This window comes from Epinephelus lanceolatus, chromosome 12 (assembly GCF_041903045.1).
Source record: "Epinephelus lanceolatus isolate andai-2023 chromosome 12, ASM4190304v1, whole genome shotgun sequence".
Lineage (NCBI taxonomy): Eukaryota > Metazoa > Chordata > Actinopteri > Perciformes > Serranidae > Epinephelus > Epinephelus lanceolatus.
This window is the reverse complement of record NC_135745.1, coordinates 17,583,035-17,610,825: the sequence shown is the minus strand read 5'-3', so window position 1 is coordinate 17,610,825 and position 27,791 is coordinate 17,583,035. Positions and strand designations below refer to the sequence as shown.

Genomic DNA, 27,791 nt, shown 5'->3' with positions numbered 1-27,791 from the left:
GAAAAGCAACTATCATCTAAATTTGGTGAAACCACTTGCTATTCTGGATCATGTGTACTTTCCCAAACGCTGTGGTTGCACTCAGAAGACTAGTGGTCATCCTAACATATGCAACACATTTGTCCTCTGATCTTTGTTGGCACCATCGGCTCCAAACCCACAGCTGCAGCGGCGAAATGAGGTCGTGATTCAATATCATAAAAAAAAGACAAACAAGGTCTCATTGTGCGTCCGGTACATTAGTCTGTGCAAACTGCTGTCGCATGCCAATTGGGAACAGAATCAGTGATAGGGCACCCTGCTGCCTTTTGAAAATGCACTGGCATTACAAAGAGCATTTGTGTGTGGCGGTGAGAGATTGGCATTGGTAAACGTTCCCTTTCCCCTCCGCTTGCATGAGACGGTCACTGAGCACTGGAACACCTGTGGACCAGAATGGTATAATAACAACTTTGTTTCCCCAGGAAATGATGCGTTTCCTGACTCAGGCAACACTAGGCTAAGATTAGAGCAGGAGACATGCAATTGGGAGGAAAAACATTTACTATTCCACTCGTGCTGTGCACATTTTAACACATCTTTTTAAGAAAATATAAGAAAAGAGGAAAAGATATTTTAGGGATCAGACACCCTTCTGTGAGACAAACCAGTCCATGTCACCAAACTTTTCTTTATTTGGCATGAGACTGGGATTTAGCAGACCATAATTGTAAAAATACATTATTCATATACACCTCTAGTAAAAAAAACACTATTGAAAACATATCTAAAAATATACAGTGAAACATAACAGCAGAATAAAAACAATTTGCAGGGGTAGGAGGAGGGGTGTCGGGGGTATTTTACAAGGTAACTGAGGAATGCTAACACATAACAGTCATAGTTTCCTCTGCCCTCAGTCCTCTGGTATGGCCCAGACATTTGGTACCAACATGTGCCCGCACTTCAGAAGAGACAGTTCATGCACTTTACAGCCTTGCTGCCGTAGTCCACGCACTCGGGTCCGATGCACTGGCAGCAGGCATTGTGAAACCAGCGGTACTTCGATCCTCCCATTGACTCACAGTATAGTTTACACTGCCGGATAGACACACAGTCGTCAAAGTAGACCACCGTGCACATGTTTTCTGAAATAAAAAAAGGACAGAAAACAAAAAACAAACAAAAAAAAGAAACGTGAGTCACAAATCCAGTAAAACACGGTTTAAAAAAACAAGCAGCGTTTTAAAGTAATTACCTTTAACCCTCAATGTTCCTACTTTTACTTCGGGGAGGAAATTAATTTGCTGCTAAGTATGACCATATGTGTTGGTGAGCTTAATGAGTTAACTGCTCAGCGCTGTGGGAACACTCCTATTATGAGTGTGTCTTTATAGCAAATAGTGCTGGCTTAGAGGTAGACGGCCAAAACAGCCGCAAACGAAAATAAAAAAAATGGCAGCTGAGCAAGACTTTCAACCAAGTTACTATTCCCTAAACTGGAGGTCTTTTGGCAGCATGTCCCCCTGACATGATGAAAATCTGACCCAACCCCAACTGGTCTTAGTTCAACTCTTTGTAGTCGACTTCAGCTCTGGGCCGGGCCTGATTTTATTACCCTGGGTCTCAGTGAGTGTCCATAAATGTAAATGAAAAATCTGACTGGACTTGACAGGACCAGAAAATATGTAACAAAGCATGTGAGCAAAATGTACTTTTTCTCATGCAGTGTAACTTATGCAGAAACGTTATCAGTGATGTGGATGTGACGCAGGCTCCCAGCAGGAGCTTAAAAACCAGTGTGAGGCTGCACGGCATCAAACAGCAAGTGACTAACCACTGTTTTTTGATTCAGGTCCATCAGAGGCGCTGGACAGCTCGCCAACAGGGCTGCAACTAGCAATTACTGTTGATCATTGTTGTTTTATTGTTAAATTATCTGTTGGGTATTCAGAATTGTTTGTTTTTAAAAGCGGCCATCACAATTTCCCAGAGCCAAAGTGTCCAATAATATAAAACTAAAAAAATCCTTCATTTACAGTGATATAAGAACAGAAAAGCAGCAAATTCTCACATTTGAGAAGCTGGAAAAAGCAAACGTCTTGTTTGAAAAATGACAAATGATTAACTGATTTTCTTCTTTCAGCTAGATTAATTGATCAATCAACTTCCTGATTCTTCTTGATCATTCTAATTATGAGTTAATATGTAAGAGAAGGGTGGGGGACAGGGAACAGGTTAGGGAAGATAAGGGACACTAAAGGGGGAGTAAAGTAAGGGAATTCCTGTTCCTTGACTTTACAAACAGTTACGGACCTATACTTAGTTTAATTTTGTGTCCTCTTTTAGTTGGTATTAACACATTTATTTTTGTATTTTGATTCAATTATAATTTCCCTCATTTTGAAAAAATATCTTTTCCCTTTTTAACTGTCTATTCTTATATTATTGTAATAAGAGAGTACAGTCCTATCTTTTATATCAGTGGTTCCCAACTGGTGGTCCATGGTCCGATAGTGGGTCGCAGGTCCATTCTGAATGGGCCGCAAGTGACTCGCGAATGTGTCAACTTCGTAAAAAAAACTTTATTTTGAAGTACAGTGAATTTCTAGCACAAAGCTTTTATTTTGAAGTACCACTTTATGCTGTAAAGTGAGTGACGGAGACCACAAACTAGCTTGGCTACATATTAAACTGTGTGGACCTTGAACTAATGAGAAAGGAGAAAGCTGGACCAGTTGGAAACCACTCCTCTACATCATCTGTTTTATTTCCCTACACGTATTATTTCAAGCCTCTTTTACACATATTGGAATGAGCATTGATGTAAGAATAAAATGTATGTAAATTTCTCTTTGGCTAAATAAAAATATTTGAAAACTTAAAATTTCAGCACCATTTTCCAGTGAGAACTTGTCCACATAATCCTGGGCTCTTTCAGAATTGTGTTGCCTTTTTCTTAGGAGCCATCAGGGCTTTGGTTCATGTACAATAGTCATGGGCAGTGACGGAAAAAATGAGAGTAGCTAATGTACTCATTATGTGACATATATGGCTCCTGTTAGTGTTACATCAATATATATTATATCATAGGATCACTATTACAGATGCATAAACATGTAAGGAGCATTCAGATGTAGATGTAGCTTGTAGCTGGTTGACTTGTAGCTAATTTAGCAGCTTTATATTGTTAGTAGTTTAATCTAAAATCATGCTTCATATTTTATAAGTTCATCATGTATTTGATATGTCAAATCAAATGCAAAGTCATTATTAACTATAGTGGTCAAATAAACGTAGTAAAGAAAACAGTACAGTATTTTCAACTGATATGTAGCAAAATATAGGCTTAAAGTAGGACAAAATGGACAAAATTCTGGAGACATTCACAAAATGTTTGGTCTAATATTACTCTGAGATACTGAATCCCAAACTTCCTATGAAGAAGGACTTTCAGTATATGGATTAAAATGGATTTCTGTGTGCTAAGATAATCCCTCAAAGCTCAAGCATTACCTTGAGTGTCGTAGCTGGCGTGGATGCTGTTGCCAGGCACGGAGACGTTCTGATGCTGGGTGTCAAGCGACTCCAGGAAGGACACCAGGTTCTCATGATGGGAAAGCTCCTCGGCGACGGGGAAGGACACCACCATCATGTTGATTGGCGCGTCGCCTTCCGTTAGGGCGCGAAACAGGGAGGGAATCGGGCGGTGCAGCTCCTCCACGGTGCTTTTCGACGTGGCCGGAGTGTCGCTGTAGTTCTTGGGGTTACACATCCCTGACATGAAAAGATGGATGAAGAGATTAAAAGGTCAGTTCATGAAAATCCCAAAACTGCTTGTCTATATTCAGCCCTGCAGATAGTTTAAATTTTATTTGTGCAGGTTTTAAGATGACATTGTTTTACTAGAGATAATGTCCCTGTTGTACTGGATAATCCAGACCTCACTGTCAACATGTTTCATCACTTTTCTACCAAAGAAATAGACATTTACTATCAGGGTGAGAGGTTATCCTCAGGTCTGAAAAGTGAAGCCAACGTCAAAGCATTCTCGGAACCCATCTGCTGCATTTGGCGTCTGACTTCTGGCAGACGGTGATACAGCCTCTGGGGGCAGACCCCCAATTTTTTGGCATTCCGGTTTGATTTGGGCAGAGGAGACGAATTTCCGTTTCCGACTTCCGTTTATATATAAGTAAATATGCTGAACCACTGCGATGGATTCAGAGTTTGCAGTGACTCCAATTATGTTCCGCCTCGTTAGTTCACAGCACGGACCATTTAACCTGGCAACAGCTGCAGCTGGCTCGAACGTGATAGGTCAACATCACGCGGACTACAAACAGCCTACAACCGGAAACCGGGGCTCTTCCACTCTTCTTCCGGAGGCAAGATCTCCGGGGTTTGCCTACAGACTCTACATTCACTGAATGTAGAGTCTGTATATAGAGACTAACGTCAAAGTGACTTAAACCTGCATTATTGTTAATGACCAGCAGGGGGCGACTCCACTGGTTGTAAAAAAAAAAATCTGAATGCATAGTAGTGTGTGAGAAAATGACTGTACTTCTCACTTGATTTAATATCTCAGTAAACATTTTTCTAATGAGTTTATGATTTTAATCACTAGTTTCAAGTCTTTTTCAACACAGCATGGTGTTCATTTAGTAAATTATGGTCCCGTTTAGAGCAAAGTAGACAACAAAGCAGGGTATGTTTTAAGTTAATAAATTGCTCCAACGGTGACCTGTCTATCAGGATAGAGGTCTATATGCATACCCTCCCCAGCTCCACCCTCTCACTTAAATATGGTCACTTCTGGCTCCGAAAAAAAAAAAAAAAAAATGGTGTCAGCCAAAATGCTAAATTTGAGGCATGAAAATGAGAGCCCACAAACCAACGGGTGATGTCACCGTGGTTACTTCCACTTCTTTTATACAGTCTACGGATCAGGGTCATAGCCAGAGTTTAAGAAATACTGAAGTCATGAATTTCCCCACAGCAGAAACACAACCACATAAGGCATATTTTTATAGCCATCAAACTTAAATTTTATGAATATTGAAAAGAAGATCTTATTTATTCATGTAACTGTTCAGTTGTATTTACCATCACTGTATCTCCACACGCCTACATTAAGGACTAAATGTTGTTTTGAAAGCCTTCTCTGCCTCCATACTGCCATGGATGTAATTCTGGTGAAGAATATTGAATTTTATTTTAAATAATTTTTGCCAAAATAACAGTCAAATCAGCCTTTCAAGGTGTAGTGTGTATGACTTCGGGTGCTTTCACACCTGCCCTGTTTGGTTCAGTTCAATCAAACTCATGTTAGTTTGCCCCCTAAGTGCGGTTCATTTGGGCAGGTGTGAACACAGCAATCACACTCAGGTGCGCACCGACACTAGCGGACCGACACCCTCAAGGAGGTGGTTTCTGTCTGGTGACAAACGAACTCTGGTGCAGTTCGTTTGTGGTGAGAACATGTTCCGACCTTGATCCGAACCAACTTTAGTCGCATTACACATTGTTTGGGTTAAACATGAGCATGTTACAGTCCTGGAAGATTATTAATGTGCACCTCCTGTACTGCCTTAATATGCACATTCAGCACATCCAATGCATCAAAACATTAAAGCTGCGCCTTGTTTTCAAACTGTATGGTTTGACTAAAATGAACAATGACAGCAATACAGTCCATGATGACCAGCGCTAAATCAACCTGCGTAGTTGTCCCTCCATTGTGACATTACAAAGTGTCACATTTATCTTGCAAGTGTACTCTTCTTCAACGATTTGTTTACTTCCTGGATTTTTACCGCATGGAAATTCTGACCAATCAAGAGCAGCTTTCTCCCGCAGGTATTTCATCTGGTCAGCTTGTAAATGCTGCCATGAGAACATGAACCAACTCTAGGTAATTAGGCAACTTTGTAACATAAGTAGTCCCTGATTCAGACCAAAGCAAGACAACTCTAGGTCTGAAAGCAGAGTAGATATAAAAGGCTCATTCTGAGGTGACGAATACACAAGTCTTATTTTCTGGCAGTTGTAAACTAATGAAAACATAGTTCTGAATATTATAATCCATTTCTGCCAATGTATCCTACTATATCCTGAACCTTCATAAACATTGTGTGTAATATATAAGTCATTATTGAACGTTAACTTCTCTTTGTGTCATTAAACCCAACAAATTCACAGATATGGCACTGACATGACCTGTGTCCTTACCTCAGAGCTAGCTGCAGCCCTGACTGAGGTTGAGGCAGAAATCTCAGAAATGGATATCTTAAAACGTGGGTGAATAAATCCCAAACTATCTGCACATCTAGATTCCACTAAAGGTTATGTTTTTCTTTTTGTAACTTGGGTAAACTGACCCTTTCAGCACATTGGCAAGGGTTAATAGTTAAATGGTTTCACACATGATTTCGGCTCACAGGGGTAGTTCTGTAAAACCACAAAACTGTCAAGAGTATCTTGTCGCAATTAAGATCCTTTTAACACTTCATTTAATTTCCAAATACAGTAGTAATCGCTTGACAAAGTCCCCACATCCTCCGATAGGATCTTCCTAACCCCTCAAATGAGTCAAAGTGAATTACAGCTAATGGGTAAATCATTTAATGGGGAACGGAGTTTGACAGAGGAATTGGATTACAAACCAATGCTAAAAGCAGAGCCAGAACAGCTGTTTTAGATAAAGAGTACACATGGGTCCTCCCTCCGTGTCCTCCCTCCTCCTCCTCCTCCTCCTCCTCTTCTCTAAAACACAAACTGTCCTCTCCCCACCACTCCTCTACAGGGCTGCTCTAACCACTCGCAGATACACACTTCAAAGTGGCCAGCATTTGGCGCAGATAACATGTTTAGAGTGGAAACTTACTTAAAGTGGCTATAAGGCTAACTCTGTAAGAAAAAATAAAAACGCATAAATAAGAAATATATTCCAGCCTAAAGCTACAGGCTGTCCTCGGTGTACTGTAAAATACTGTTGAGAGAACAACTCCACCTCCGTAACATCTGTGCAGCAGCAGCAAGTTCAGCGCTCTGTGTCAGATTCTTGTATTTGTGTTCCACATGAAAGAGTTTTAATAAAGCCTCCTTGTCAGCACGTACAGTAATATCTGTCCGTCAAAGCTGATCTGAGAGCCTATTGGTTTACAGGGGCGGGTTACCAGGGGTGGCACAGCCCCCGTACTGGTGCCGCTCCCTACCAGAGTCAGAGGATGATAGGTAGTTAGCTTGTTAAGGCTCAGACACACTAAAGCGAAATCAAAGAACTAGTGGTGATGAAGGCTGCCTCATGTCACCTGTGTCCCAGCTGAAAAGTTGCACATGAACACACCTTAAAGACTACAACCAACAGCCAACAAGCACGGACGTTCTGTGCCTGCATGAGAGGAGATAACTCTCCATACCAGCAGGCGGCGATAGTTCTTCTTCTTTAAAAAAGGGAAACTGGAAGACCAACAGGATGAACGCAAGATGCTAATTAGCCTGTTAGCACATTGACAATACAACCCCATGTTGAAAGAATAAACCATATTCACCATGCACTATAACACAAACACTAATAAGCCATGTCTGCTAAAGAGCTCAATGGCTAAAAAAACAATCTCACCTAACACTTTGTTTTGATCTTGACTTTAGCCGTTGTTTACTTTCCTCACTTCTGTTTCATTTTTTTGAGCTGAACTGCCAGTGATTTTGCTCACCTATGGGCTCCGCCTACTCTGACCCCGATTCAACATGCTGAATGATTATGTGTGTTTTGAGTGTTTTGAAACAACTAAACTTTACAGCACTTCTCAGAAACCCCACCGCCAACTAGTGGTTAGGAGGTGTAATTGCAGAGTGACACAGACACACCACCGCACAAGTATAAATGCTTAAAACAGCTTAGGCTATGGCATAGGGTCTGCCGCACAAGTATAAATCCTGCTTTAGCCAAAAAAAACACTGACAAGGGCTGACAGAAGCTAACCAACAGCCCAACACTGACCAATGGCCAACGGTAGGCTTGATGTGTCAAGGCCCTTACTCAGTACGTTTACATGAACGCAGTAGTCGAGCTAAGCTCATAGCTTGGCTAATCAGTCAAGTCAGACTTCTCGTCTTGTCTGCGTAAACATGCAGAAGAGAAAATCGAATTTCTGACCAAGTACGTCTGACTCTGCCTCAATTGACGGCGCTTTGTGCTTTTTAATATAGTGTGTATTGAACTAGCTCCGTTTGACCCGAAGAGGAAGCCAACGACGAATGAAGATGCTGGAGCAAGAATGTAGTTTCCTCGTCCATCCAGAAGTGCGTCTTCTGCTTCTCAGTTGCCATGGTGTTTGTTTGTTTTTCCCAGAGTTACTGCACTGCTATATACTGAACTGCTGCTACGTCATCTCCTTCTTCGTCCAGGTGAAAGCCCGCGATAGGAAAAGTAGCGCATGTGCAGAACGCCGAGTCTGACTCCAGTCGGACTAAGTGGATACATAAGCAATAGTTTGATTTTCAGAAGAATTATCTAGGTGTGTTAGTCGAGCTACCGACAGTCCAATTTCAGTCGGACTAAGCTGCTTACATGCATTTAAAAGTCTGGTTTCAGTCGCCAATAATTAGATTTTCTCAAGCTGCATGTAAACACTCTGACTATCATGGATGGATTACTGAATTGGACTACCCAGTTTAGGACCAATGGCACCCTGGACAAGACCTTCGTGTTGAAAAATCAAAGAGACAGAGACAAAGAGACACAAAACAACCACAGAATGAAGCAAAGTGACTATGACAGAGATGCGAAAATGACCAGAACGACACACAATATGACTTAATAGACATGCAAAACATAAATATCACCATGTGAAACATAAACAGAAGCAACAAAAGATGCAGAACAACCACAGGGACATAGCATGACACACAGAGCAAAACACCATGCAAAATGAGAGGTAGAGTGACTACAAAGAGACATGAAACAACTACAAAGTGCTGTTATATGACATGCAAAGACACAAGACAACATACAACATGACATGAGAAATGGGACGGTAAGCATCTGAAAACAGCTGCAAAACGTTCTCACTTGAAACAGCCTTCAGAAAGACTAGGAACTAAGAGAATTGGTCTCTGCCGGCATCGGCCGGTTCTTGTCACTGAGCATTGGAATTGCGATATGTTGACACGTTAATGTGTATCGTCTATGTTGTTCCTGTAGTTAATGTTGTTTGGAACTAGTTGTGTCTTGGCTATGTCTCCCTTGTAAAAGGGATTGTTGATCTTAACAGGACCGACCAGCTTAGACATAAAAAAGACTCCAAAGACACGCAGTGACCACAAAAAGAGACACAACACTTAAAACAACTCAGCCTGGGTGACCTGCTTCTGTGTAGCAGGGGTGGGGTGCTTTTACATGTCTATGTCCAGAGGCCTATTGTCTCATCGTCAAAGAACCAAGTCCTTAAATTTGAGACTTAACCCATAGTTTTACTCATTTATAATTGTGCCCTCATTCTTCCAATCCGTGCCCCCCAGTTTAAAGTTTTAACGCCGCTGCTTTGAGGTGGGTTACAGATGAAGAGACGAGTCAACAAGCCGAATGTTTTCTTGTTTCATAAATCCGGTTGTTTTGGATCTTGCTGGGATTTACACCCCCACAGCACCTCGCCGGGGGGCTGAAAGTCAAAGTTCATTTGAGCGGCTTGACCTCCTCGTCCGCTCTCTCTTCCGCCCTCTTCCTCCTTTGATCTCCTGGAGGACCTCGACACTTCCTATCCACATGTGTAGGTGCTACTTGGTAGTGACAATACTCCTTTCATATTCCGCGATCTGATAAACAGTGGTCCTTCTCGGCTCTGCTTTGCATTAGCAAAGCGTTGTCACTTCTCAGAGGCACCTTGGATATCTGGCTCCACTCACCTCACACTCATCTTGTATCGGAGCAGCAACACTCTGAACAAACTGGGTCCTTTTTAAACCAGCATGTGTTTCTCAGCTGTCGAGTGCATTACAGCCACAGTCTGATTTTACTGGGAGAAAGTGCTCTGCAGCAGGGTGATGAGGAGATTAACAAGACTGAGGTGTCACATGTATGGAAGGAGATTAGTGCCAAAATCATTTTCAATATGTTGCAGCCACGGCAGGATATATTATAGAGCTCACTGCCTGCTGTATTATCACCTCCTATTACCTGTATGTTTCAATTTAATTTCTGTGGTTTTGAGGTTTAAATTCTACCCCATATTTAAATGCATCTTTACAGTCCAAAACAAACCTGACAAACATTGCAAACGCACTCTTTGCTGGCACTGATCTCTTTTTCAGATGTTAAGCTCAGCAGTCATCACAGAGCGTGGGCTAAACAACAGTAAAGTCCAAAATGATACGCTGACTTGACTTTGCTGTCAGCTTTAAAATATGCTGCTAATAAATGGAGACGCTGCACTCACCCACGCAGTCGCAGCACTCTTCCCAAAGGTTCCCCAGACACAGCATGCACTCTTTACAGCATGAACAGTTCCCATCAGATGGACGACACTGGCACAGCTCCTGCAGGACACATACACGCACACACGCACACACACGCACACACATCAAAAACATGCCAAACAGAAACATATAAAGCAGAACCAAAGATCATCATCACAGATCCTAAACGCTTCTGTTGACAAAATATGGCAGATAAAACTGTTGTGGCCTCATAATGAGACTGACTTGACTCACTTCATCACTTCTTTGAACTGCTGATTAAAAACAGAGATTTGGGCACCAAAGTAAAAGTCTGGAAACAGGGTGATAATATGAGGGCGATGTGCAGATGTGAGACATGATGCACGGCAACATGACACTTTCTTGGTACATTTTAGCCTATTTAAACTCTAAATTAGGATTATTATGGTTATTATCCTCTGTGTTTTGTTGACACTGGCTTTACTTCCTCGCTGTTTGGGCTTCCACAGATCATACTGCAGTACTAAACGTGTAAAGATCATCATAGTAATTGAAAAATGAACATTTTTTTTTCTTTTAAATGTTCTCTGAGACCCCAAACAGTAGTGATGTACCATTTTTTTGTAGCACACCGAAACATCATCAGTTAAAAATCATGTTAATCGTGCCATCTAAACAAATCAGGAAAAGTCATTAAGTATTAAGGTGATAAGACAATGTTTAGTGTGATTTTTAGCTGTTAGCAAAAGGGTAGGGCTGCAACGGTATGAAATTTTCACGCTACGATAACCACTTAAAAAAAATATTGCACTATCACAGTATAACAGTATCGCAGAATTGATGTTATTATCAATCAAAATGACCCTTAAAAAAATTAAAATGGAAGTGTTGAGCAAACATTTTGTTACCATGACTGAAACTTGAAACTCTTTTGCTATTGGAAGTATGTGTAAAAAGTCTCCCCTTTGAAAATAACTCAGATTAAGGGAAGATTCTCTGTCCAGTTGCATTTTTTTACCCTATTATCGTAGGAAAGCAAATGTACATGGTATGGCAACCCTCAACTTTTATATCACAATATACCTTATAACTGATATATTGCTGCAACCCTTCGATAAGATGAATACAAACACCTTAATTCTGCAGAGAGCACCTGAATCAAACAGCAAAAACATGCGTCCTCCACATATTAAAATCCAAACAGTGATAAAGCATGAATTGATTTCTAATTTTTTACATTTTGAGTTTTTTATTGAGCCTTTTAGAGGGCTAATCTGTTTTATATGTGTTTCAAAATGCTTCACTGATCTAACTTTGGTCAAATCTGTGGTGAAACAAATTGTTCCCTTTGTGCTAATCTGTGTAATTTTAAGAAAATTGGAAAATCGCAGATAATAATTAAATGAGGAATAACTGTGTGCAGTTAGAAACCACACAGCAGACAGACCACAACATGTACACATACAAACAGGCGACATATCATTAAAACATCAACACAAAGAGAAACAGCAGGGTTGCTTCATGTGCCGTAATTATCACTGCACGAGGAATCTGTGGTATCTATCGAAGTACGCAACAGTGTGATAACTCAGAGAAAAAAAAAAAAAAACCTCGGCTGTATTTCCATTCATGAGCGGAGCAGGTTCTGACACGTCAAAGTTCACAGTGCAAATCATTTTCTTGAATGGTTTTACACTGTAGCTGAAGCTCAGCGTCTGACAGCAGTGGACAAGTACAAATTTAAGGTACTTTACTTTCACTCCACAACATTTCATAGGGAAATATTTTATTTTCCCTTCAGCTTTATTTCAGAGTTACTTCTCAGAACAAGATTTCACATATTGAGTACTTTTACTTTTGATACTTAGAGTACAATTTGCTGCTAATAATTGTATGTGTTTTTACTTAAGTGTGATTATGAATATTGGACTGTGAGGTACAGCTATGAGTATTTATCTCAGAGCAGTCTTAAAGTCTTTTAGGGCAAGTTTAACACAAGTCATTGTAAGTCAAGATGCAAGTGTTTCAAGACTGAATGCCAACAACTGAAACATAAATGTTCCTTTAAAACTATATTTACAGTGTTTTTCTATAGCTCACAACAATCCCTCTGAATGCAGAGGCCTAATGACGATATACTCAGGATGTGTGGTGATGTTAGATCTGCATGACGCTGTTTTGTTTGTATTTTATTGCATCAGGATTTTACCAAATCAAAACCAGGTTAAGTCTTGAGAAGTTTCAAAGGAAGTTAAGTCCCATACTGGTCATCTCCAAATCAAGCCTCCAGTCCAGTGTTTGAGACTTACATGACAGTACTGGTTTACTACACCTTGGGTCTAACTCTTAGTTTCAGCCATCATGTTAAGTAACGACATCGTACCGATCAGTTAATTGCTGTGATCTTGTGAATGTAGCAACATGTGACTTCACTGTGAAAAGTGAATCTGTGAAGAATTGTAAAAAACTGCCCATTATGAATTCCATCACAGTTTATAGAACAAATTCCTGGTTCAACTTTGACCCACAGGACTTACCGTAGTTTTGCATGCAGATTTTGTGCACAAAAGGAGACCATTAGCAGCATTCTAGGTGCACTCACGTACAGTTTTACGTCAGAATAAAGTGGGTCAGATGATCTGGCCTAACCGACTGATCGTCTTACTGCTCTTTGTTGTAGCGCGGTAGCAGTGTAACCAGAGCTTACTGAATATATTGTATTATAGCAGGAGGCAATGAACTACAAAAGTAAGACAGTAGTTCAATGTGTAGGATTTATGGGGACATATTGAAAGAAATGGAATATAATATAATACATTTATTTTCTTTAGTGTATAATCACCAGACTCATTGTGCTTATGTTACCTTAGAAAGCAATTTATATCTAGGCATAGCATAGGGAGCAGGTTCTCATCCATCAAGATCGCCATGTTCACTGCCATGTTTCTACAGTAGCCCAGAACAGACAACCCAAACACTGGCTCTAACAAGGGACATCCTCAATTTTGCGTTGGCCACCGTATTAGCAGCTTCTTCCCTTTGAGAGAGTTGGAAAAACACTGATTTGTAACATGAAGAGAAGTGCTTTTACTGGTTTAAAGCACCAGCTTTGCTTGTTTTGGAGAGGAAGCAACCTCTGCAGATAATTTAAATCGCAGTAAAAACCTCCTCAGCATTGAACACTGAAAGAATTCTAACCAGGAGTTTCAGCTGGTTGCAATCTACAAACCTCACTGCGAAGCACCTTACACTGCCTCTCCAAAGCAGGAATTTTGTGCCATTTTTTGCCTCGTTGTGCTGTGTATGAGGTACAATTGCAGAACTGGGAGACAGGGTTGTCTCACCTCTAAACCAGCAATGGAGGTAGTAACAGCGCCAAAATTATGTCTGTATAAACAACAAGTGGCAGGATGGGACCATGGGTGGCACTGGTGCAACAATTTGACAGTGTTATGAGTGTAACCCTCCGTGGGAGATTTAAAAAGTAGTCAGTAGCAGTTAGCAGCTAACTCAAAAAAGAACTGCAGCTGAAAATGCCTGGAAATTGGGAAATTGGGATGAGCACCGCTGTGTTCATGTTTTACCCGCATGCTGTCTAAAAATCACATAGTGGGGCAGAATGATGCTGCTGTAGTTTGGTTCTGTGTGTGAACACAAAGAAGGCATAAAACAGGGACTTCGTAGTGGCCCTATAGTCTGATCTCTGAGTAAAAATGGATCTAGATGCCACTAAATGACCCTGAATCTTACACACTGTTCCTTTAAATCAGGAATGCACTGACTGAACCAATACTGCCTGTATTAAACAGATCAGGTATCAGCAATGGCTGCTGACCAAAAGTGATCCAAATTAAACACACTTTCTTTCGTCAATGTCGAAGCACTGTTTCTGATATGAAAAAGATTCATGCTGCCTAAAAGATTTCAAAGAGTTCCATGCAGTACGACAAAGAGAGCGGATATGAGATCAGTTCTTGGTATCAACAAATGCCCTGAGTTTGGGTATCAGAAAATCCCTGCTCTACGTCCTGTACATGTTCAACTCAGGTCTCAGAACTACAGCTCAAACATATCTAGTATAAAATGTAACCTGTCAGCAACACTGTGTAATAGAAATAAAAACACAAAGCAACTAAAACAAGAATAAAAGCTTGTAACTTCCACTAACAGCAGGTTTACAGCGTGCTTTGCTATAAAACAGAAGACAAAAACTAGAGTCGTTTTTTATACTGAAATACCTGTGATAATTCTCAGTTTTCAAATATAGTCCTGGTTCACTGGGTTCATTTTTGTTAACATACGCAGGCTTGTCAACACGGGGGAAAAAGCTCTTGCAGAGAACTTCTCGTGTTGCCTTTTATAGCAGGACGGTAATATTGTTACAAGAGCTTCTGCAAACATCCCCAAAACATGCAACCTCTGGTGATCCCATAACTCTTCTACTAACACTTAAATAGCTTCATTCCTCAACCCCTGCTCGTCTCGGGGGACAGGGAGACAGTGGAGGAAACAAAACTCAAAATGTGTAGGTGGGGTTGAAAAGTGGGTGAGTTCCTCTTTCTCCCCCCTCGGCTCTCTCCTGATACAGAACAGGGAGCACATTCCTCCAAGTCAAGGTCACCACGATGAGGGAGGTGGAGGGGGGGGGGGGGGGGGGGGGGCAGGGAGAGGGAGAAGAAAACACCTGGAGAACAGAACATGGCTGCTCCCCCCACACCAACACACTTTCCCCCTTCTTCCCTCCCTTTCTCCCTTGTTTTTTTTTCTCCATTCAGCCGTCATGTTCCCTCTCTCTTTCTCCCCTTTTTCTTTTTTCTCTCCTCCTTTATATCTGTGCAGAAGCCATCTCCTACACGAAAGCAGTCTCGGCGGTGATAAAAGACTCTCCAGTGACTCACCAAGTGAGGGATTGCAAAACCACACACAGTTCACTTAATCACCAGCCTCTCAGTCCCCAAACCTCTGATCAAGATCTGATCCCATGAGTAATTATGACTCTCAAAGGTGGAATTAGAAAAAAAAAACCTAAACAGCTGCCCCAGGAGGGAAAACATGCAGCTCATATTTCACAAATCACAAAACTTTTCTCAAACCATTTCATGGAAATAAAAGAGGCTTTAACAGACACTGAGCCAACAGTTGTTTAGCTTAGCTTAGCTTAGCACAAAGACTGGAAGCAGGGACAAACAGCAAACTTGGCTCAGTCCAAACTATGGGTGTATAATAATAACTAGATACCTGACTCCACAATGGCACCTTTTCAGTCCAATGAGAATTGCCGGCCTGGCACACACACCAACAAAGAAATTTTTACAAATTTACTTTACAACCTCCACTGATCAAAAATTCATAACAAAGAGAGTCATAATTCACCTTGTTCACAGTTCGAGGCATCCTGTCAATGTCTCTTTCACAATAATCTATGAAGAAAATGCTTTTTGGGTCGCAAGGGACTTTTTCACAGCAATACTGCAAGCGGCCACTAGGAAAAATTGATAGCAAGGCTGAGGGGCGTTTCTGCGAGCCTACTTCTGGATATGACACCGACACTCAGTCTTGCAAAAGGGGGTGATTAAATACATGTGAAGTTAATACTATCACCGTTTAATGATTGGTACTCGTGCTTGTGACTGCTGTGATGGAGCAGATGTTAAGCTTGAGCTTTTGTGATGGGCTTTAAATTTACCAAAATGAGACAGTTTTTATGCGGTTTTTGCAAGCGGATGATAGGATTGGCAAATTTCAGTCATCAGAGTCAATGGATGAGACACTGCCAGCACACACAGATCATATAAACTAACACTGATAAGTTAATTAACTTATGATATTAAAATGCCCTGAAAAGAGCTGTTATTGGAGTAGGTAGTTAGGTAAGTGACTACGATGGTTAATATTAATATTACAATATTAAATTATGTGTAATATAACGATAAAATAAAAAGTGTCCAGTAAACGCAGCACAAAACCAAAAATCTAAATATCTTGTCAAGTGTTCATTTTTCATTTTCATTATAGCACATCCGTACCATACCATCATTAAAAGATGGACGACATAACAGCTCCCCAAAAGTGAAGCCAAAACATCGCAATCGCCCCCTGGTGGCTGGGTGCAGTATAGGTCATAAACCCTGCCTGTCCAATGGGACACAGGCCAAACTAATACGCATCACATAAATGTTTCCAAAAAATGGTTTCTGTCATTTTAGGTAGTTGTTATCAGGTTGATGTTTGTTCAAGTGGTTTGTTCTGATACATTTGGTTTTGATTAGTTATTTGATGCTATGAAAAGAAGATCTGACATCATGGTCAGATGGGTGTTTGAGCAGGAACTTGACACCGTGGTGATCGATACTGTGCAGACTCTGGCTCCAAACAATGTCCCCAGTGCAAGATGGCAGCAGACTATCTGGGATATTTTGGCTTCATCATTGTACAGTGGGGCTGAGAGGAGATGCGTCTTCCATCTTCATATCCTCCAGTGAGCTGAACTTTTGTTTCTTTACATTTTTAATTTCTCCTAGCTATTTGGGATCAGTAGGATCCTGTAAGCATAAAACACAAATGAGACGACAATAAAGTCCCAACGTCCTCAAACGAGTACTTCCTTATCAACATCTTGTTTCTGTTGCTAAAATTGGTCAAATTTGTTGCTGTATCAAACAACAAATGTTATTAATCATAAACAAACAGGTTTCAATCATCAAAAAGTGATCAGGTTTTAAGACCTTGTCCACTTTTGTTTTGAGGTCGGCCTCAGACTGACTTGGCAGAGATGGCTGCCATCTTGTTTTTACATGGATTAGTGTATTGTGCTCTTACTACCACTAGATGGCACAAAAAAGTGTCCATGAACGAGGACAACAGGTCTAAGTGAAGCAGAATGAAGTATAAGGTGCAGTAAACCCAACATGTGATGTCCAACTATGAGGACACAGGGTCTCAGGAGGATATACAGTCTATGATCCGTAAAGTTCTGGCTGTAGTCGTCGAGTTACCCGCTGGAGGGCAGGCGGCTCGCCTCTGGCATGTCTAAACTGACAATGGAAACAAAAATCGGCACAGCATGACTTTACTCGGCGCTGGAAATGTACCAGTTCCTAAGAGGCACACGAACACATGTAGCAACTACACATGCAGTTTGTAATGTTCTGCAAAGATTAAACCCCCATGGCTTAAAATAATACAATACCTTGAGTGATAACTGATCTTATTTTAAGCCAGTGATATCGATTTTCTCATCTTACTTTTATCATGAAAGCAAATAAGCACATTTACCCCAAATGTCAAACTATTTCTTTACAAAAGAAATAGTGCAAGAGGTAAGAGTTCATACAAAGCTTCGGATTTGAGAGTGTTCGTCTATACTTCTTTTACAGTCATGAAGTCATGAATCTAATCACACATTCGGAAAACTACCACAGCTAAAATAACAGCATAAAACAGGCCAAACTCTGAGTCACAAGATTTTCATCCAAAGACAGGGACATTTACTGAGCAAAGTATGTAAATATTTTCTGACTCCAGCTCCCCAGATGTAAGAATGTGCTGCTTTCTTTGTCTCATATGATCATAAATTGAATCTCTTTGGGCTTTGGACTGTTAGTTGGATAAAATAAACAATCTAAACAAATCAGCTTGGGTTGCGGAAGCTTGTGATGGGCATTTCTTCACTACTTTCCTACATTTCACTGAATAAACAATCGTAAAACTAAGATTAATCGTAGCTGCAAACCTCACTGAACCTGATGAGGTTATCTCAATGACTTGAATAGCTCCTATTGGGCTCCCCCTGCTCTCAAGCGGAAACTGCTGTAATCAGTGAAAACTCAGCTGCAGCGAGACAAAAGGACTCTGGAGAGAAAGTGAACATGTGCTGCCTCGTCCTGCCGCGCGACCGCTGCTGTGTGCTAACTTTGAAATCTGCTGCCCCACCCTGCTCAACAGCCTGGCCTGGACGGAGTCGGCCTGTGAATCTCTGCACCAAATTGTATATTTCCCTCAGCCAGCCTCCCCCAACACACACACACACACACACACACACACACACACACCTCCTCCTGACCTTAGCCTCCCCTCCCTCTTCTCATGTTCTCCCACCCTCAGGGGTTTTGGGGAATTCAGACAAATGACTTGAGATGGCAGCAGAGCGTAAAAGCGAGCGTCGGACAAGCAGATCCCACTAATCACAAGCAACATGGAGCGTCTATAGAGCGGCTGGAGGCAGGAAAAAGTTTCTCCTTCACGGCACACGCACCATCGCTCTCGCCCCTGACAGCTAGCGAGTCAGTGTCGGCGGGTTCGTGGAAGCTACAGAGCTGCAATGATTCATCAGGCGAAATAAGCCACCTGGAAGTAAAGAAGAACACGCAGCAACCACAAATGTTCTGCTGATCTCAGGAGGTTTGGATCGTACAGGAGCTGAAGTTACTGGTTTTGGTAGCAATAACTGCGCCAAAAAATGCTGAAAAACAATCTAATCTGCAAATCTCTGGTAAAAGAAATAAGGCCCACAAGAGACTTTGTTTCCTGGGAAGATTTACATTTTTTAAAGTGGACTGGAAAATGTGGATTTCTCCAATCTTTTAGTTTAAAACTTTAAGTTTGCAGAACAGGAAAGAAAAACAGTGGGTGAACAAAAGCATCTGTAGCACCGATTAGACTATTAAGGAAATTAATAATCAATCATTCTAAAAATAGTTTAAAATAATTTATTAAGAAGAAAATTTCAACAGATTCCAGCTGCTTCCACCTTTTCAAATGTGACAATTTGCTGATTTTCTCTGTTTGAAATCACTGTTGGTAATCTTTTTATTTTTCTTTTGTTTGATGAAACCAGCAAGACTTGTTTTTGGGCTCTGGGAAACTTCAACGGGCACTGTTAACTGATTTGTGACATTTTAGTGGACTAAATGATTTCTAAATTGTTTGTACAAATAATGATAATAAGCCAGGTGCATTATGGGTAGTCAAAGTCAACTTTTGAGGCACAAATTTATGTTTTTTACTCAAGTCGCCTAAAATAAAAATAAACAGAAAAACAAAATTGCTTTTTAATGTTTTTGAAGTTGCATTGTAAATTTATATATTCATAGATTTTTTTTTTTTTTTGCTTCCTGCCTCTACATGTTTGGTTTGTTATTGATGGTTGTTGCTTGATAAGTTATATTTAACTGTATATATTTCAGGTATTCAATTACTGCATGTCCTTACCAGCAGTAACAAAGTTGCGACATCTCGTATCACTTTCACCTCGTGAGTCTGTGTGTGTGTGTGTGTGTGTCAGCATGATAAAATAAAATGTGGTCCTGGAAACACCTACTATAGCGGGAACTACCACCGAAGCCGTTATGAGTACTCAGCCAGGTATTTATATGTCTGCGGACAGATTTTGTCACCATGATAGCGTCACTACTGTGCATGATGCATGCACGAAACTACAAGAGTGTAGCTGGAACAAAATAAAGGCCGATTTCAAGATGGGTGTGGTTTGCGCAACGGTGCATAAATTGGGTGGTAAAAAGTAGAGAAGAGGCCCTTTCTCACTTCCCCGCCACTTCACGCCCCTGGCCCAGTCGCAGATCACTGAACTGCAGCTGGAGCGGTGCCACCGCAACATAAAATATAGTAAAGGCTAGGTTCACCTTGCGCCAAATGGGACATCACCAAGGCTAGATTACCAACCAGCAAAGTAGGATCCAGAACACTAAAGGGCCCTGAATCACTGTGCGCCAATCGTAGTTTAGTAACGTAATTAATTGCACATTTGTTCAGGAATCTCAGCCACTGAACTAAAGCTGGCTCCTGCGCTATGAGCTAATTTTGTGGTCCTGTGCTTACAGCGTACGTATTCCTACGTAAAGTAATGTTTAGAACAAATCACCACAACAGGAGCCCGACAGCAAATCCCAAAGAGTCCCACAAATCCAGTCGACCTCAACTACCTGCAACTACCTGTGTTCCCTCACACAGTGACTGAGGTCAAACAGGTGAAATGGCCACTGAGGTTAAATACAGTACTTTGCAGATGCTAATGGGAGAGGCAGGGCCACTAAACACACAGCAGGTCAAACACACACACACTCATGGAGGACGCAGGACAAGCAGCTCAAATCTGACTTGACAGGTGATGGAAACACAGACTACTCTTTATGTTTTTTCCTTAAAATAACACAAATCCATGACAGAGTGTGTGTGAAGTCGGGGACACCACCCTCTGCCCATCACCCACTGGGCTTCAGATGCGAGGGAAAAAGTGACACGAGGGAAGTGATGCTAAAAAGTAAACAAAATCCAGAGAGGCTGAGGTGACACATGAGCAATTTCACCCATGATCCCTTGCTCTAAAGCAGACCTGCAGGATTCACACAGGTAGAGAACAGGTATGCATGCAGCTGGACAGTTAGCTCACATTTCCGCTCCTCTGCTGCTCACTCTGGGAAAACTTTCCATCCAGACTTCGCTCAGCTTATTGTAGGAATGTATCTGCATTCTTCACAACAGATTCCATCTCTGTTCTCCGATCCAGATCTCCACCTTGGACGCGGAGAGATTTCAGCCTGACTACGGCTTCGCCTGGGTATTTGTTTGCATGCGAAGATGTGACAACAACTCAGATACATCTCCATGTGTAGTTTCCAGTCTGCCCTGCCAGTTTAATGCTGATTTAAATAGTATTAACACAAGGTCCTGACTGCTCTGAGCTTGAACTCGACTCCAGCTGCAGATACGATTTAATTTGTGTTCCTGTCAACGAGAAGCAACAATCTCTGTTTACACGAAAACAGCTGTAACACCGTAGGATGAAAAGCTTGAACTTGGCTGCACTCAGGGAGAAATTTCCCACTTTGATCTGGAGAACAGCTCGAGTTAAGCTCAGCACTCATCAGACTAGATCATCTGTCTGCAACCAATACGTAATGCAAGGAGAACACTCTCATTTTAAGACAATTAAAGGAGATTTTTCAAAGATGCAAACCACATTTTCATGCAGTTTCACAGCTGTTCGACACAGCACACAGAACACCATTCATTATACTCCAAATTTAAAGCACGAGTGATATCTGCTTGTGAAGTGAAGTGAAGTTTGGGTCAATTTCTTGGACTGTGATTTGGAAAATCAGAGCAGCCGTGCTTCAGAAGCGAAAGGAGGAGTCGCTTGTGGTGCAATTGCTGCGTAAATCCAACATTCAGCAAAACCATGACTTCCTTTACCTGGATGAGACACTTGCTGACGTCGCTCGCGCAGAGGGCTTTGTTGCAGCCGGAGGTCAGAGACAATCCCGATAGGAGGAAGAGGAGAGCGGCGGCGGCGGGGAGGATCAGCTGACCAGGCCTCATCCTGACGGCTCACCAGCACGGTACTGGAGACACCTACATCAACACATGGGACACAGGACAGGACCTCAGAGACCAGGACAAATAAACACAACTTCATCACTGACATTCCACAGGAGGAGGAGCAGCAGAGGGTGCATGAAAGATACCAGGACATTAAAGGTGGTGCGTAATGGAAACACTATTTTGAGTTTCTCCAAAACAGATTTTTGGCTTTGCATCCATCAAGTCCTGATGAATTTAGGTAGATTTGAGGCTAAATAACAATATGGAACACTGAGTTCTACCTGCACTCTCTTCATTAGTGTGTCACATGCAGTACAGGATATTTTGTAGCCTTATTGGGGGATCTGAAATCTAAATTTAAGTGCTTAAGCACACACACACACCAGGGCTGCTGTGCTGCAGCAAAAACTAGATGGAAATGTGTTAAAAATACAAAGTGAAACTCACAGCTTTGTTATGCAGACTCTGACATGTAAACATCACATTTCTAAAAGGCCTGCGTCACATTTCATTCAAAGCCAGAACTCACTCACGTTACTGTGGCATAACAACACACACACACACACACACACACACACACACACTGAGAGACACACACACATCTGGCAACATCAGCCTCCTTCACCTACTTTTGAAAATCAACCTAACACTCTGCTTTTACACTTCACCACTCTGCTGCACATTGTTCCACTTCACATGACGGAGAGAAAACATGTGAGGAACATTAGCTCCCTCACTCATGAACGCGTTTCTTCATCTCTCTCTTTTTTTGGGCTCATCGCTAACACCAAAACTCTGTTTCACTCGCGCGAAACGAGCGCAGAAAACAGCGAAGAAATAAAGAAAGAAGGGTTTCAAACTTACCACAGCGCTGATAACAAGTCAGACAGTTTTCTTTTCAAGAGGGAGAGTGGCTGTTTTCTCTTTGAACTTCTCCAGGATGGTGTTCTGCCGCCGCTCAAGTGTCCACTGTGTCCAGAGGGCGTCAGTCTCTCCGCAGCAGAAAGCGACAGGCAGTCGGGCGCCTTAAAGGCACACACTCCATTTTCTATCCAACGTCTGTGGAGGAAAACACCGGGCCTCAGGTCACACACACACACCGGAGTGCCTTCACTGAAAACGGACACGAATAATCCGCCTCACCGCACCGTGGCCACCACCACGAGGCAACACTCACACCCGCGCCACGCTGGAGATGTGCGCGTAAAAGTCTTGTGCGTAAAATCTCCGTTTATCTTCTTTTAATCCAAACTCTGGCCACTGCTCGCCTGCTCAGGTTAGCTCTGTTGTAGCCTCTTTTTACACAAGCAAATCTTTTCTCTCCCCCCCAAGCCACCCCCATTCCATTAAGCACTCCTTTGTCTGCAGTCTTATCAGCGGCCCTGTGAGTGCGCTCATTAGGTGAGAAAGGCCGATTCGGAAGCTGTGAAGCTGCGCAGACTTCCCACTGAGAGGCCGCCGCACAGACACTCTCCCTCTCTCTGATGGGCCATTTCACCCCACAGATGTTTACACGTGTTTTCCACAGTCTTCATCAAACAGCACAACAGGCCTCACACGGCCAGCCTGCAGGGGAGGAAGGTCAGCGAGGAACACACACATTCAAACAGGGCAGGGTCGTTTATATTTGACTACTGAGGCCAGAAATGTCAGATTGCTTAAATAATTTAGAGATTAATTTGAGCCTTAAACATGAAGTTAAGAGGAAGTACTGCTCAGAGTGGTGGTTGTGGGTTAAAACGAGGTGTTCCGGGTCAAAGTTCAGTGACTCACTGCATAATTATCCTTTGACAATGCACTCAGACGCCAGTTAATGATGCAGCTACACATGTTTAAAATTAAAAATGGAAAACTTTCATAAGGTTTGTAATATTTTAGAGAGGTGTTGATTCAACTTCACTGTCAGTATGGAGGTTTTTTCTTATTCTGAGGGTTGTTTCTAATATTGATTGATCAATTTGTTTCTTTAAGTGTCATGCACATTATTGTGCCCAGTTATTACCAGTACCAACATTCAAAGATGGCCACAAATTATTTTCATAAATATAATAACAGACTCATGCCAAGAGAATTTCAAAATATACAAACAGATAAATAAATAAGCTTTTCCAAAATTTACAAATCAGTGATATAAGATTGTAATATTACAGAGGATACAGTGTTTCTGTCTTAATATCTACGCTTTTTTGATGAATCTGGCTAAGACATAAATCTCCAAGTCAACATATCCCACTCAGACATCCAAAATAAGTTGGGGTTCCTCGCCTGAACTTTTTCAAACAAATGCTCTCTCAAAGGGAAACAGAAAATGAAATTCAAGATGACACAAACACATATACGCCGCTCTTCAAGGACACCTTTATACCTGCCTTATTCAATCTCCAGAGGCGAGGTACCAGATCTTAGCTGTGCACACAGCGACCTCTGACCCCTCATGTCTGAGCTTACTCTAAATCTCCTCTAATATTTACTCTGATGTGAATGTTAGTGAAAACAATCTATGTTTAAGTGCAGACATAATTTTGTGGGAGAGTGAAGTGATAAAAATGCCAAGCACCAAGAGCTACAACATAAACCTATTATACTTAAAAAGCTGTGTTACCTCCTGCACGTGTGGAGTATTAGTAGTTAGCTCATTGTGTCTCACTTTACCGCCAGTGGAGGAAGTATTAATAGCTTCCTTTTAAGTAATAATGCAATAATATAGAAACCAGTACAAGTTACTTCACCCATGGAGATTTACATGATGGAGAAGGTCACTTTCTCTGTACACCTGAAGATGGGCATTCTCATACAGCACTGGGAGAAATGGGAGCAATACGTTGAGCATCTGAGACCTGCTTATAAGATAATAACTTGAAGGAATATCCTGAACTGTTTTATCTACTGTGTCCTCTTGTTTGTCCAGATATTGCACAGTAACATGCATTTTATTTACTGTTTTATTTCATTTTAGTCTTTATTGCTGCCTCTCTGCTTGTATATGGTTAGTAGTTGAATATTAGTCAGTAGAAATGAAGTTTTATTTGTGATACAAGGTTCATTTTTGCAACCTTCCTTTTTTATACGGGGGTGTAGGTCTTTTTATATATTTATTTTTATTTATGTATTGGTTTAATTTACTTATTTATTTTTGTAAGTTTTCTTTCTCTCAGCGACCATATATTGATCGGCACTGACAAAGGATGTGTTAACGCTGCATTTCAAAAATAAAAAGAAAGATATTTCACCTGAGTAAAAGTACAATAGTAAGCTTATAATGGACTTAGTCACACAAGTACACATTGTGCAAATATAGCACAATTCAGATTGTCTAATTTATCACATATATTATTGGAATAAACTGAATGAGAGACAGGTATATTTAAGGAGCTCTGCAACCAGCTCATCAGTTTTCAGTGTAGGCACTTAAAATCTGCTGAATGTGCAGTGTTGTGTACACCGACATCTACTGGCTGAGGATAATACTGCAGCAAGAGAGTGACCAAATATCAGTCTGAAATATTAACATTATGCACCATTTCTGACTCATGATTATTTTCATTAATAAATCTACTTATTAGTTTATACAATGTCTGAAAATCCTGACTTTTTTGTCAGACCAGCACTAAAAATATATTTAATTTTCCTCATTAAAACAGCAGGGAATGTTTGGCATTGCAGCTTGATAAATAAAAAATATCAGTAATCAAAAACTGTTGATTGACTAATCAGTTAATAAATTAATAACTTCATCTCTTTAGATTAATGACACCCAAACCAATCATTTTAATTTCACAACAAATAAAATTTATTCAATTATATATTACAAATATGTACAAGTCATGTAACAAGTAAATATTAAAATAGACATTTTTTTAGAACTATCGTTCAAAAAGGCATTATGTTGAAAAAATAGGTTTTGTTGTGATCTCACATTGAAACTGTAAAAGTATGTGTTTATTTTTTTTCCCTTGGAAGCCACAACAGACTTTAATGTGCGCGAGACACGATGGACAACACATGAGGAGTGAGGCCGCGAGAAGGGACGTAACACAATGGCGCAAAAAGAAACAAAAACAAAAGAAAAAAACAAAAGAAAAGCTGGAACACTTCAGTAAACCTCACAATTAAGTCCACAGTACAGCTTTTTAGGAAAAAAGTACAAACAACGCAACGCATGCACAGCATTTAATTGCCAAAGTCAAAAAACACCAGCTGTGGCGTGGAACTCCAGATGAGGAGGGAAGAAACAGTAAAAACAAAAAACACAACAGAAGCCAACACATGCTTAAGATTTTAAGCCAACAACAACGAGAACATCACGGACGAAGAGGACACTCGATATAAAAACCAACTTTGGTCCATTAAAACATGAGACAGAACGAGTTTACAATCAAAATATCTATTATTTTTTGTTTTTACAAGTTTAAAACAATAATTACATGGCTATTTACAAATGCACAATTTTTTTATGTATAAAATAAGTTAAAAAATTAAGAGCACAGTCTGTACACAATGTATGAACACTCACTTTGAAAACAATTGAACTCTTTCAGCTGTGTGACCCTGCTTGATGAGGAGCAGTAGCAGGTGGTCGTCCTCCACACTTTGCTCCGTGCTGCAGCTCCCTGCACCGCTGCGCCCCAGCTTTTGGTCTCTGCTCCCCGGGCTTCGTCTGTGGCCTGGACCCCCCTTTCTCCGTACAAGGAACAGTCGGTCCTCGTTCCCCGTCCTTGTGGTGGGCGTGCCGGTTTGGACTGTAAGAGCGCTGGAGTAAAATCGTGTCTTTTCTAAGTGCTCTTCTGTTTTTACCCCCACATTCTAAGTGCTTCACATTTTTCTTTCCTTCTCCTCGAATGCGCGGGCCGCCGCTGTGGCAAAGAACGTCTGTCCTACAGCTCATATCGGGGTGAGGTCAAAGTCGTCGTTGACCTCCACGAGCGGGATGTAGAACTCGGGGATCTCGAAGATGCTGGTGGACTTGTAGGTAGCTGGGTCCAGCTCCTGCAGTTTCAGCTGCCACTCCAGACGCTGCACGGCATTCAGGGCCGCCGCCTCGTGCTGCTGCCTCATCAGAAGACACGTCTGTGGAGGGAAAAAGGCACATTATATATTTCACTCAAGCACATGTTCTTATTTAGATGAGGAACGTCTATGTACCAGGTGGATTTGGCCAGGAAATGACCACAAAGACAAACACCAAAAGCAGTCAGGCATTATGAGAGCACAAAGTTTCATCACTGCTGAACAATTCACCATCATGCTGTCGGACCCATGGGTGCTGTAGATTAAAACTCCCTCTTTGATAGTGTTTCTTTTATTGAGCTACGATGGAGGAATGCTAACAAGAAGAGGGAATCTCACACTATAAAGACAGTCCACTGCTGATGCCTCATATTAACCTCATCCACGTCTGAATATATGTTTGAATACAGACTGTAGATTTTGTCCACCGTCACTTGCACTAAAAGGGATCTCTCATTATGACCAGGAGGACTGATTACAGCACAAAACCTCTGTGTATTTGTACACTTCTACTGGTCGTCTGCAAGAAAGCAATAACTAAAAACTTGTTTAAAAGGAACCTCCAGGTCGTAAACACTGGATGGACAAAGTAAGAGATGTGTGTTGGCGGTTTTCACTGAGAAATATGGAGGAGAACTTTCCCATAACATGGAAAAAACGATCAGCTTCACCACAAGCAACGAGGACACTAGATAATATGACATAAATAACAAGGACATAAATATTTACATATGAAAAGTGACAAAAAATTCTGAGGGGATCTGTTCCTGAAAACTGTTTTTATTTTGTGTGAGACTTGTAGACTTGTATCCAGAGTGTTTACATTTTCAATAAGAGCAGCCACACAGTGTATCAAACTGCAAACTCTGTCACAAGCTCAGTTTACGTGCAGAGAACATCCACATCCACAGTCTGTTCAAGTAATCTTGTTTTCAGTTCATATAGTTGTCAAAATAAAACAGGTAAATTTGTGCTTCCACTGTGAGACTTCATATGTCCGTCTATCAGCGTTATTTAATGAG

The 27,791-nt window shown here is 41.2% G+C and overlaps 2 protein-coding genes across 3 annotated transcripts in view; both read right to left on the bottom strand.

Annotated features, from left to right (window-relative positions):
- Positions 1-650: 650 nt before the first annotated feature.
- On the bottom strand, positions 651-23,464 carry twsg1a (twisted gastrulation BMP signaling modulator 1a). Its single transcript, XM_033650702.2, has 5 exons — positions 22,627-23,464; positions 21,634-21,792; positions 10,422-10,521; positions 3,496-3,756; positions 651-1,127 (listed from the first exon to the last, which is right to left on the bottom strand). The coding sequence occupies exons 2-5, from the start codon at positions 21,757-21,759 to the stop codon at positions 946-948; spliced, it is 669 nt and encodes a 222-aa protein (XP_033506593.1). The 5' UTR covers positions 21,760-21,792; positions 22,627-23,464; the 3' UTR covers positions 651-945.
- Positions 23,465-25,528: 2,064 nt separating this feature from the next.
- The window catches only part of ankrd12 (ankyrin repeat domain 12), a 49,178-nt gene continuing 46,915 nt past the window's right edge, over positions 25,529-27,791 (bottom strand). For both annotated transcript variants that reach the window (XM_033649764.2, XM_033649763.2), the window contains one exon: positions 25,529-26,829. In XM_033649764.2, coding sequence (XP_033505655.2) covers positions 26,644-26,829 — 186 coding nt within the window. In that variant the 3' untranslated portion in view covers positions 25,529-26,643. The remainder of the gene's footprint in view (positions 26,830-27,791) is intronic.

What these genes read in the sequence shown, in the direction of transcription:
- twsg1a (XM_033650702.2), bottom strand. Translation starts at nt 21,759, where the DNA reads ATGAGGCCTGGTCAGCTGATCCTCCCCGCCGCCGCCGCTCTCCTCTTC. An exon ending in TCAGCAAGTGTCTCATCCAG is followed by an intron (nt 10,522 to 21,633) that starts GTAAAGGAAGTC and finishes TGTGTCCTGCAG; the next exon opens with GAGCTGTGCCAGTGTCGTCC. An exon ending in AGAGTGCTGCGACTGCGTGG is followed by an intron (nt 3,757 to 10,421) that starts GTGAGTGCAGCG and finishes TTTTCATGTCAG; the next exon opens with GGATGTGTAACCCCAAGAAC.